Below are 11,445 nucleotides of genomic sequence, written 5' to 3' on the forward strand. Positions count from 1 at the left end.
GCCTAGGTCTGGGCCTGGAGCTCAAGTCCTAACAGGGATTACAAACACGGTGACAACTTTCTAACAGAAGAGGAAGAGGAGACGGGGAAGTGGACAGAAGCCTAGTGGGGGCAGGGGCAAGTGGGCAGTGGTCACCAGGGAGGATGAGGGGTGGGACCCAGATCAGCCCAGGGTTGCAAAATTCAAAAAACCAAAAAAGCAAGACATCTGGTTAAATCTGAATTTCAGGTAAACCCCTGTTCCCCCCCTCCCAAAAAAAAAAAAAACTATAAGTAGATGAATTCTTATACCAAAAAAATAATATATATATATATATATATATATATATATATATATATTTTTTTTTTTTTTTTTTTTTTTTTTTTTCTGATCGGAAAGTTAATTTACCAGGTGTCTGTCTTGCTGTCTTGTCTGGCGGGACCAGCCCCTCCTTGCCTGCACCCGCCGCCCCCCCCCCCCCGCCGGACCCCAGGACAGCTGCTCACCATGCACTTTCACTTCTGCTTGCTCAGTGACCCAGGGCCCGGCGGGAGTGCCCCCACTTCCCCACCCACAGCCAGACCCCAGGCCAGACGCGGCTTTGCCCTCCCCCACCCAGAGGAGACCCCTCAGGCTCCAGACAGTCAGAGCCCCGCCCCAGGTGGAGAGGAGGGGCCAGGTGGGCGGGGGCCCGAGGAGAGCGAGTCTGCGCTGCTCTAGTGATGGGCTGCAGTCCCTGGGCTCAGCTTCCGCCAGAGCTTCCCCTTCTGCCCTCCCTGATCAGCACAGCACGAGGGGAGAAGGAGCCTCTAGCAGGTCCCAGTGCCTCCCAAGGCCGAGATGCTACTCCTGCCGCCACTGCTGTCCTTGTTGTTGGGTGGTGAGTGGCAGGGGACTGGAGGGACCCGGCCCGGCCGGGACTGGGATTGCAGGTTGAGCCTCTGTCTCCCCTCAGGGTCCCAGGCTCAGCTAGAGAAGTACTGGCTGCAGGTGCAGGAGTCGGTGTCGGTGCAGGAGGGCCTGTGTGTGCTGGTGTCCTGCTCCTTCTCCTACCCCAGGGACGACCCCAGAACTGCTTCTAACCCGGCTTATGGATACTGGTTCGAAGAAGGGACCAACACGAACAAGGGGGATCCAGTGGCCACGAACAACCCACATCGAAGGGTGCAATCTAGGACCCAAGGCCGATTCCAGCTCATGGGGGACCCCAACAGAGATGACTGCTCCCTGATGATCAAAGACGCACACAGATGGGACAGGGCAGCCTACTTCTTCCGCGTGGAGAGAGGACCCATAGTGAAATTTAATTTCCAGAAAAAGTTCTCTCTGGAAGTGACAGGTAGGAGATGTGGTGGGGACCCCTTGCCTTTCATGCTAGGGATGAACTGCGGGCGACGGCCCCAGGACCTGAGCTGGGTGGGCTCTCAGGGACACACTCCAGACTACTAGGATTGGCCCCCTCTCTCCAGACCTAACTCAGAAGCCAGACGTCTTCATTCCCGAGACCCTGGAGCCCGGGCAGCCTGTGAGCGTTCTCTGTGTGTTTAACCAAGCCTTTGAGCAATGCTCGGCCCCTTCTTTCTCCTGGACCACGGCTGCCATCCCCTCCCAAAGAACAAGGCCACCAACCTCCCACTCCTCAGTGCTCAGCCTCACCCCACAGCCCCAGGACCACGGCACTACGCTTACCTGTCGAGTGGACTTCGGCAGACAAGGCGTCAGCACACACAGGACCGTCCAACTGAGTGTGGCCTGTGAGTGTGAATTTGCACGCTTTGGGGTCAGGTGGAGAAGGCTGCAGCTCCATGGTCTAAAGAGTCCACAGAGAGCAAGGTGCAGTGTCCCAGGTGTTGCCTGGGAGGGGCTGGGGCCTTTGGTGGCCCTTGGTCTCTTGTCCTTGTGGGAATGGTCACACTCTCTTCCAAGGGAGTCCTTTCTTGTTGTGAGGAGCAAACCCCCCCCTGAAGTCAGCTCCCACTCTTGTTGCAGATGCCCCTCAAGAACCTGTCATCCGAGTTCTCCGCAACAATGCATCCGGTACGAGGGCCCGCGGGCTGGCTGGGTCAGTCCTCTCTGGGAAGGGACGAGGCTTGGCGGGAGGGGAGGCCTTTCTGCAGCTCTTCTCTGTCTGTCCCTCTCCAGCCCCAGTGGCCCAGGGAGAATTCTCACATCTGGAAGTCCAGAAAGGCCAGTTCCTGCGGCTCCTCTGTGCTGCTGACAGCCATCCCCCGGCCACTCTGAGCTGGGTCCTGGAGGACAGAGTCCTCTCCTGGTCCTCCCCCTTGGGCCCCAGAACCCTGGAGCTGCAGCTGCCCGTGGTGAAGCCTGGAGATTCGGGGCTCTACACCTGCCGAGCAGAGAACAGGCTGGGCTCCCAACAGGGCACCCTGGACCTCTCTGTGCAGTGTGAGTGTGACCAGAAGGTCCTGGGTCTGGGAGGGGAGCAGAGGAGGGGCAGGGGCCATGACAGGGTCTCAGAGCTCTGGGGGGCCTAGAACCCCAGGGCCCTGGCACCAGGCTTCTGTCCTGCTAGACCACTGGGCAGTCAGTGTGGGGACCCAGCACGTGATTCTGCCTCCCACCACCTCAGTCTCCTGGGCTGGATCCTCTGCCCAGAGGGAAGCCCCAGCCCATCTGGAGCTGGTTCCTGTCTCCATTGCAGATCCTCCAGAGGACCTGAGGGTGACGGTTTCCCAAGAAAATAGGACAGGTAGGAAGGGCAGAGAGGAAGCAGGGCCTCTGGGTGCCCCGTTGCGGGCCCAGGTGACGGGGCCACAGGTCAGTTCTGCCTCTTCCCTTCCCTAGTCACGGAAGTCATCAGGAATGGCACGTCCTTCCCAGTCCTGGAGGGCCAAAGCCTGCGCCTGGTCTGTGTCACCCACAGCAAGCCCCCAGCCAGGCTGAGCTGGACCTGGGGGACGCAGACCCTGAGCCCTGAGTGGCTTTCCGACCCTGGTGTCCTGGAACTGCCCCGGGTGCAGACAGAGCATGGAGGAGAATTCACCTGCCATGCCCGCAGCCCCCTGGGCTCCCAGCACCTCTCCCTGAGCCTCTCTGTGCACTGTGAGTGCGGGAGGGGAGGGAGGGCATGCCTGGGGTTGGGACGAGGTGGCATCTGCTGATCCTACTGGGGTTGGGACGAGGTGGCATCTACTGACCCTTCTCCTCGCTCCTCAGACCCCCCAAGGCTGCTGGGACCCTCCTGCTCCTGGGAGGCCCAGGCTCTGCTCTGCAGCTGCTCCTCCCGCGCCTGGCCGGCCCCCGCCCTGCACTGGCGGCTGGGGGAGGGGCTGCTGGAGGGGAACAGCAGCAATGCCTCCCTCAGGGTCACCTCCAGCTCCGCAGGGCCCTGGGCCAACAGCTCCCTGAGCCTCCACGGGGCGCTCAGCTCCGACCTCAGGCTGAGCTGTGAGGCCCAGAACGCCCAGGGCACCCAGAGCGCCACTGTCCTGCTGCTGCCAGGTCAGGGGGAGGTGGCTGGGTGGGGCAGGCGCAGGGTCCCGCGGTGGGCGCAGGAGCTGGGGAGCTGGGAGGACCCGGGGACAGTGAGCGGCCGGCCCTCTCTTTGTGTAGGCGAGGCGTCTGTCCCCACTGCGTTCTCCCGCGGAGTGTTTCTGGGAATCGGCGTCACCACGGTCCTCTCCCTCTGCATCATCCTGGCCATGTGAGTGGGAGCAGGAGCGCCCGGGCCTGGGGCTGGGGAAGGGCAGGGGCAACAGCAGGGTCAGGCCAGGGTCGCTTCCCGCAGTGTGAAGACTCTGAGGAAGGCGCCACCCCGGACGGGGGCCAGGCCCAAGGTGTCCCGCGGCAGCACCATCCTGGAGTATATCAACGTGGTCCCCAAGGCCGCCCGCAGGGTGAGTGGCCATGCTGCTGCCAGTCGTTTCTATCTCTGGTCAGGCGTCCCCCTCTTGTCCTGCCCCCGCCGTTGCCTGGTAGACTTCAGGGTGGACAAAGAATCAAGTGTGGAGTTCAAATTCACCTCACCAGCCTTCATTTCTGTGGCTTCTTCCTTGCACTCCACAGCCACATCTCCACCCTGATGCCTGGTGGGCATCTCACACCTAGCCTGCCCCAAACCAGCTTCTGACCACTCTCCATATTGCCTCCCCCTCCATCCCCACCTTAGCCAACACCACACCTGCCCAGACAAGTCCAAAGCCCCAGAACCATCTTCCAGGCCTCTCTGCACTCCCCACAACCAACCCGGCAGCAAGTCCCCTCAACACACACCCCCACCGCTCCCCCCAACACTGCTGCAGCCCATGCACTGACTCCTTCCCCAGCCACCACAGCCACCGTCTGCAGGCCCACTCCACGCACTCTGCCCCACCCCATGACATCCTGCAAGCAGTAAGCACATCCCACGGAATACTACTCAGCACCCAGAGGAACTTGCTTCTGAAGCACGCAACAAGTTGGACAGGTCTTAGGGACAAAAAAAAAATGTGAAAAAGGCCAGTCTCATTCAATATCCATCCCATTGTCAAATTGATGAGATTACAGAGGTGGAGAACAGGGGAGGAATAGGGCTGGGCCCTGAGCAGGACTCGGAAGGACAGCAAGAGGAGCGCGCTGGTGACATGCAGTCCTGGGTCTCCGCTGCACTGGTCCCGCGGGCCTACCTGTGTGTACTAGTCTGTGGAGCTGCTGTAACAAAGAACCCCGGAACAGGCAGCTTAAACAACACAAATCTGTTCTGTCACACTTCTGGCCGTTGGAAGTCCCTGATAAATGCAGGCAGGGCTGGTCTCTCCTGAGGACCCTCCTTGGCTTGTTCAGCCGTCTCCTCCCTGGGTCTTCCCCTGGTCTTTCCTCCATGTGCATTTGTGATCCGCAGTCTTACGGGACTAGGGCCCATTCACTCCACCTCATGTTACCTTAATTACCTCTTTAAAGACCCTGTCTCCAAACACAGTCACATTCTGAGATATTAGGAATCAGGCCTTCAGCATATGAACGTGGAGGAGACTCCGCGCAGCCCACAGCACCAGCCAGGCGATACCATCACACAGAACACTCCACACTCATTGTACCACAGTCAGCTTCCTCGTCTGGATGCTGCCCCACAAACTCTGCAAGATGTAACCACAGGAAAACCAGGCGAAGGGCCTGTGGGACCTCCCTGTGCTATTTTTGCAACTTCCTCTGACTCTATAATATATAAGATATAAATTTAAATAAATCCATAAATCAAAATATCTCACTTTCCAAGCGACTTCCAGCCAGACTTTGAGTAAATCCAAAGTCCTCCCCAGGTGTGCAAGGCCCTTGCTGACCTGGCTCCCCACCTGTCTCTCCACACTCACCTGCTTTACCCACGGGGCTTGCTCTTCCTCACACTCGGACGCCACTCTCTGCCCAGCCCTCCAGACCTAATCGTGTTGTCACAAGTGGGCTCCTCCCCTTTGTGGCCGAGTAAGATCACTGTATCTGCCACGTGTGCTCTACCTGTTCATCCATCCAGGGACTCCCAGGTCAACCCCTTTCTCAGCCACCGGTGAATACAGCAGGCGTGTCTTTGGGATGGTGCTTCCTCTTCCTGGACACCCTAATAGTGACCCCACCTTCCTTTCCACTGTCTTCTCCCTCTGCTTGAATTTCTCATGAATTCATTATCTCACTTTTGCTTGTTTAGTGTTTGTTCTGGCCCCCAAGATGGAATGCAGGCTCAGCAGGGCAGGACGCTGCGTCACTCCCAGACCTGACCCCTTCCTCGTCAGCACCTGGCACGAGGTAGGCCTCAGCATTTGTTGTTGTCTTTTCAGGCTCAGGATCGGAAGGCCACGCCAAGCAGCCCTTCTCGGACCCCCTCTCCAGGCACTCACTCCCCAGAACCAAAGAAGAATCCAGAGGAGCTGTATTCTGTTCCCCTCGGTTGCTCAAAGCCCAGATCGTCCACCCAAGCTCTGGACCCCAAGAATGACCCCGAGGAGCTCCACTATGCTACTCTCACCTTCCCGGGCCACAGACCGTGGGCCACCCAGATGCCCAAAGACACCCACACAGATTACGAGGAAATCAAGTTCCACTGAGGGCTGTTGGGCTTTAGGGTTAGGACCTCAACCGGGGAGAAAGGCAGGCAATAAAGAGGCTCAAGGAACAGGGTCCTAAGTCTCTTATTTCAAGAAAATCCTCCCAGATAGGTGGCCCCATCCCGGGCCCAGGCTGTTGGAAACAGCTTAACAAATCTGTCCCCACTGGCCTTCTCTGAATACAGTGTTTAGAGAAGCCAACTCGACGTTTCTCATATACATGCAGGACCATCCTGGCTGAGCACTTCAATCTCACAGACTCTGACAGGTGGGGCCTCTGGAGGTAGCTGCTGTGACTTGGACATGGTTTGAGTGTGTGTCCTTCAAGGGCATGTGCGCTGGATGCTGGGTCTCCAGTGTGGCCCTGTTGAGGGGTGGAACCTGCAGGTGGCGGGGCCCAGGGGAGGGTGGCTAGGTGGGCAGCATCAGCCTTGGAAGGGATTGATGCCTACCTCGCAGGGTGGCTTTACTCTCAAGAGACGAGTTTGCGAGCCCAGCTTTCTCCACTGTCTGGCTTCCTGTCTTGCCACATGACCTGCTTCTCTCACTTCCACCATGGTGCCAGCCGCCATGTTGGGATGTAACCACAGGGCCTTTACCAAAGCTAAAAGGTGCCCGGGACTCCACCCTCAAACCTCCAGAACATCACTTTGTAAGCCAATCACTTATAGCTGTATCCTTCAGTAAAAACTGTGTAAGACAGAGGGTATCTTCGTTTGAAGATATATGAAACTCAAGAGAGGTCAACTTCAACTAGCTTGTCTGAAGCCACACAGGAGCCAAGAGCAGAACCAACCGGGAGTCCAGTTCATGGCTCTTGACTCCAAATCCACAGCTTTCCCCACTGTTTCACTAGCTCTCCTGCAGGGGGCGCTCCTGAGTGAAAAGCAGCCCAGAGGGCCCCAGGCAGACAGGGTCAAGATGCTCAACAGCTGGGAAAGGGTTACAAAAGAAGACATCTAATTTCAAAAATCAACCACTTAGGAGGTGAGAAAAAGCTGGTCGGGGATTCACTGACGTTTCCAAGTTTAGGTAGAGGAATGATGTCAGTAAGCAATCTTTCTCTTGGGTCAGAGCAGAGAATAGCAGATCACGTTCAAAGATAACATCCACTTCAGCCCGATCCTCTCAAACCCAGAGCTATGGATTTGTGAAAATTTGTATAATAGTGGTTAACATATATTGAGCGCTTATTATCTTCCAAATGCTGCTTTTCAGTGCTTATATTATCCAATTTAATACTTGCAAAAAAAAAAACGTTAAAGGGATTTTTGACCAAAGAACACGGAAATCTCCCTTTATCTTACCAAGCCCCAACTAACTGAGTCTTTTTATTTAAAAAGAAAAAGCAAGAAAAGGGTCAGAACTTTAAGAAACCGGTATTTGTCCAGAATCTGTTTTGAAACCTCTTAATTTGTCTACCTAACATAATATTTGATAGATACCAGGATTTTTTTTTTGACACTGGTTTCTTAGCAATTACTGAAAAGAGTTTGTTATCTAATTGTTTATCTTTCTAAAGACTCACCACCCACCCACTCTTAAGGAGGCGGGGAGGCCATAACCCTGGCCAGCCCCACAGACAGAGCTTATCACTGCTTCCTCCCTAGATGAGGTGACCAGACAGCCTTTCTATCTATCAGGTGACTGATAGTCCATGATTGACAGTCATGTGGGCAGTCCTGTGCTCAGCCACACTCCACCTCATCAGAGGCACGAAGAGGCAGGTTCTAATATAAACAGTATATTTACTAATATTAATATTACAAAGAAGTTAATGTGTAAAAATTCTTATGACATAGAACCACAAGAAAATCAAGGAACTCATAATTTTATTCAGTAGTCATAGCTCATTCAAAAAGACTCTCTTAGCCCTTGGTGGTATAGACCTAGAATCCCTGCAACTTGGGAGGTTAAGGCAGGAGGATTACAGGTTTGAGGCTAGCTTCAGCAATTTAGTGAAGTCCTAAGAAACTTAGACCCTATCTCAAAATTTAAAAAAAAAAAAAAAACTTCTTGGTGGTTCCAAGATCTACTAAGGATAGTTTAATAAATAGTTTAGTCTGGTTCCCAGGTGAGAGGTGAGGAGCTTCACAATGGGTTTTCTTATTTCTCTGTCTTCCAGGGGAGTGTACTGAGGCGTGAGAGATGATAGGCCATTAGTAAAGTTCATCCTAGAAAATCTGAGCCTAGAGCCCAGGTTCTTAAAGTTGACACTGTGTTGGTCTCCTCTGGATCGTTGTCCAGAAAGTTCCTGTTACAGTGGTGTGCTAGCCAGGCACAGTGGCACACACGTGTGATCTCAGCAACTTGGGAGGCTCAGGCAGGAAGATCAAAAGTTCAAAGCTAACCTCAGCAAATTAGCAAGGCCCTAAGCAAATTAGCGAGACCATAACCAAATTAGCTACAAGGAGTGCAGTTGACCCCCAGAAGCCAGTGTGTGTAGGGTGACAGCATTACAGAAGCATCCTGTGGGGTCACCCCCACAACCACCTCATTTTATAGATGAGGTTAAAGAGGGACAAGGTTTGGCTTAAGGTCGTACAGCTAAACAGCATACTTGGGGTCCACCTCAGATAGCCCTTCCAGTGGATGATCATTGCAGGCTGAGCAGTTCCCTTTAACTAAGCTTAGAGTCAGGTGGGTGCTAGAGGGTCGTGAGAAAAAGGAGAACAAGCCACAAAAAGGACGAGAGATTCTGTTCTCTATCTACCACCGAATCCTGCCATGACAATAATCCTTGACCATCTGTTTGACCTTGGAAATTACAAGACTGTGTTGCTAGCACAAGTTTGACCAAGGGTCAGTAACTTCAAAATATGTGTGTGTTAAGCTCCTGACTTGTGCAATTACGGCTTGGGACTTGGAGGGAGGGTGGCATTTGGCCAACACTCATGGGGAAAGGCAATGTTGTGTACATGAAGGAAAAAACAATACTAGGCTTGGAGTCAGAAGACCCAGCTTGGACTTTGGGAACTGCCAGATACTCTCTTGAACCAATTAATCAAGATCATTAGCTCTAGGAAATATAAGGATAAAACAGTTCTGCTTCGCTAATCACTGTGAAAACTTTTTCTCATCCCTTAACGATGTCTTAGACATTATATAACTCCCTAGTCACGTTCTGATTATTAAAACTCTGCCTGAGGCAGGCATAGTGGCACATACCTAAAACACCAATGATTCAGGAGGCTGAGACAGGAGGATCACAAGTTTGAGACCACCTCAACAACTTAGCTGGGCCCTGAGCAACTTATCAAAATCCTGTCTGAAAATAAAAAATATAAAGTGCTGAGGATGTGGCTCAGTGGTTAAGCAGCTTTGGGTTCAATCCCCAGTGCCAAAAAATAAAATACAACTCAGTCTAATCTTAAATCTTAACCTCCAAATTGAGTTTAAATCCCATCACCTCACCTCTCCTCCTTGTCTGGTGTAGGTTCCAACTGGCACCTGACCCCAGGAGATGACAGGTAGAACTTTGGCTCTAAGATCCTTTTTTGCCATTCCCACTTTATGATCTTGTTTCTCCAAGGTATTAGGGCCCAAAAGAGGGACAACTAATGGGACAAGTGACTTTTAGCCTAACTAGTCACAGCAGTGGTCTCTGATGGCCAAAGCTGTGATCTGTGTCTAAAGCCAGCTGGCCCTCTGCAGGGTGGGTCTCCAAAACTCTGGTTCTCATGGAGCAAAAGCATAAGGACTTGGGCAGACCCAGTGAGGTTTCATAATTCCTCCGTCTTTTGACATGAGAGTAGTGGTCTCCACCTCCTTCCACACCTTCCCCAGTTTAACTGCTGGAAGATGACTCATGGCTTCTTGAGACCTTTTTGGTGAGATTCTCTCTAGAGAGCTAAAGCTTGGGGCCCACTCAACCTGCTATACACTGCCTGTGTCTCCCCCAAATTTTGTGTTGAAAATCTAACCCCTAATGTAGGGGCTGGGTGTGGTGGCACACACCTGTAATCCCATGCTCGGGAGGCTGAGGCAGAAGGATTGCTAGTTGGAGGCCTACTTCATAGCATCTTAGTGAGCCCTAAGCAACTTAGTGAGAGCCTGTCTCAAAAAGGGCTGGAGATGTGGCTCAGTGGTTAAGCACCCCTGAGTTCAATCACCAGTACTCCTCCCCCCAAAAAAAGAAAGAAAAAGAAAATAATCCTAACCCTTAATGATGCAGACTTTGAAGGTAATCAGGTCCTGAGGGTGGAGCTTTCGTGAATGGGATCAGTGTCCTCTTAAAAGAAACCCCAGAGTGCTTTCCCCTTTCACCATGCGAGGTCACAGAAGGCAACATCTGTGACCTAGGAAGTGGGACCACATCACACGTTGGACCTGCCTGCATCTTGATTTGGGCTTCCAGCCACCAGCACTAAGAAAGAAATTTCTGTCATTCGTGAGTCACCCAGATGGTGGTGTTCTGTCAAATGGACTGACAACCTCTGAAGCAGGAAAACTTAGTCAGCCAACTCCTGTCCCACTCTAGGAGAGCTGAACAGAACATCTGCAACCCTCACGGTGGACCTGGGGAGGCCGCGAAGACCCTCCCCAGTGGAGACTCTGCCCTGCACCAACAGCCTCCAGCTCTAGAGGGCGCCATGGCTACTTCTGTTTCAGACCTCTCTATCTGACTGCCCTCAGCACCTCACCAGGTCCAAACCAGCCATCCTCCTGCACCACCAAGGACCTGCAAAGCACAAAGCACCCCACTCCGCCATCTCCCACAGACCCCCATACTCCAACTTTTAGGGACAACTTTGACTTGTCCCTCACTCCCCACTCCAACAATCTCAGCTATTTTTTGTCCTAAATATCAGGTGGGGGGGCTGGGGATGTGGCTCAAGTGGTAGCGCACTAGCCTGGCATGTGTGCAGCCTGGGTTCGATCCTCAGCACCACATACAAACAAAGATGTTGTGTACGCCAAAAACAAACTAAAAAATAAATATTAAAATTTCTCTCTCTCTCTCTCTCAAAAAAAAAAAAAAAATATCAGGTGGGGCTGCCTCCTCTACCTTCCCTGTGACTATTGATTTTGATATCCACATTCTGCCACTTGGAGTGTGCGTGTGTGTAAGTGGATGTTAAAAAGCATAGGTGCCCACGTGCCACTGACAGGTTGCTCACTGAGAAAGAGCTTCAGGCTGGGCCTGGTAAATACTCTGTCGTGTTCTCAAATCAACAACATTGAAACAAGTGTTATTAGCTAGCCCCACAGTGAAACTAAAGCTCAGAGAGGCTCAATAACTTGCCCTAGGTGACACAGCTTTTCAGGGGTAAAGTCAGGCTGTGACATCACTCAGCATGCCAGTTGAATTTCATGCCCATGATTTTAACACATCCCTGCACTCCCTCTCATTATTGTTGATTTCTAAATTGTCTTGACCTTCCAAACTGACATACAGATATTTTTTCTAAATAGCTAACCAATTGTGATT

The 11,445-nt window shown here is 52.8% G+C and overlaps 1 protein-coding gene across 2 annotated transcripts; it reads left to right on the forward strand.

Moving 5' to 3' along the window:
• The first annotated feature begins 552 nt into the window (after positions 1-552).
• Positions 553-6,082, forward strand: Siglec10 (sialic acid binding Ig like lectin 10). Of its 2 annotated transcripts, XM_027924136.3 has the most exons (11): positions 553-859; positions 935-1,318; positions 1,449-1,733; positions 1,969-2,016; positions 2,122-2,385; positions 2,642-2,689; positions 2,785-3,042; positions 3,157-3,441; positions 3,553-3,643; positions 3,728-3,836; positions 5,748-6,082. In XM_027924136.3, the coding sequence occupies exons 1-11, from the start codon at positions 820-822 to the stop codon at positions 6,012-6,014; spliced, it is 2,079 nt and encodes a 692-aa protein (XP_027779937.2). In that variant the 5' UTR covers positions 553-819; the 3' UTR covers positions 6,015-6,082. The 2 variants fall into 2 exon arrangements, with proteins under 2 accessions (XP_027779937.2, XP_027779938.2); XM_027924137.2 differs by lacking the exon at positions 3,157-3,441 and having other exon boundaries at positions 556-859.
• The last annotated feature ends 5,363 nt before the right edge of the window (positions 6,083-11,445 follow it).

Source organism: Marmota flaviventris, chromosome 18, assembly GCF_047511675.1.
Source record: "Marmota flaviventris isolate mMarFla1 chromosome 18, mMarFla1.hap1, whole genome shotgun sequence".
In the NCBI taxonomy this organism is placed as follows: domain Eukaryota; kingdom Metazoa; phylum Chordata; class Mammalia; order Rodentia; family Sciuridae; genus Marmota; species Marmota flaviventris.

Coding starts and splice junctions, on each gene's coding strand:
- Siglec10 (XM_027924136.3), top strand. CDS start 820: ATGCTACTCCTGCCGCCACTGCTGTCCTTGTTGTTGGGTG. Junction 2,690..2,784: donor TTCCCAAGAAAATAGGACAG/GTAGGAAGGGCA, acceptor TCCCTTCCCTAG/TCACGGAAGTCATCAGGAAT. Junction 3,837..5,747: donor TCCCCAAGGCCGCCCGCAGG/GTGAGTGGCCAT, acceptor TTGTCTTTTCAG/GCTCAGGATCGGAAGGCCAC.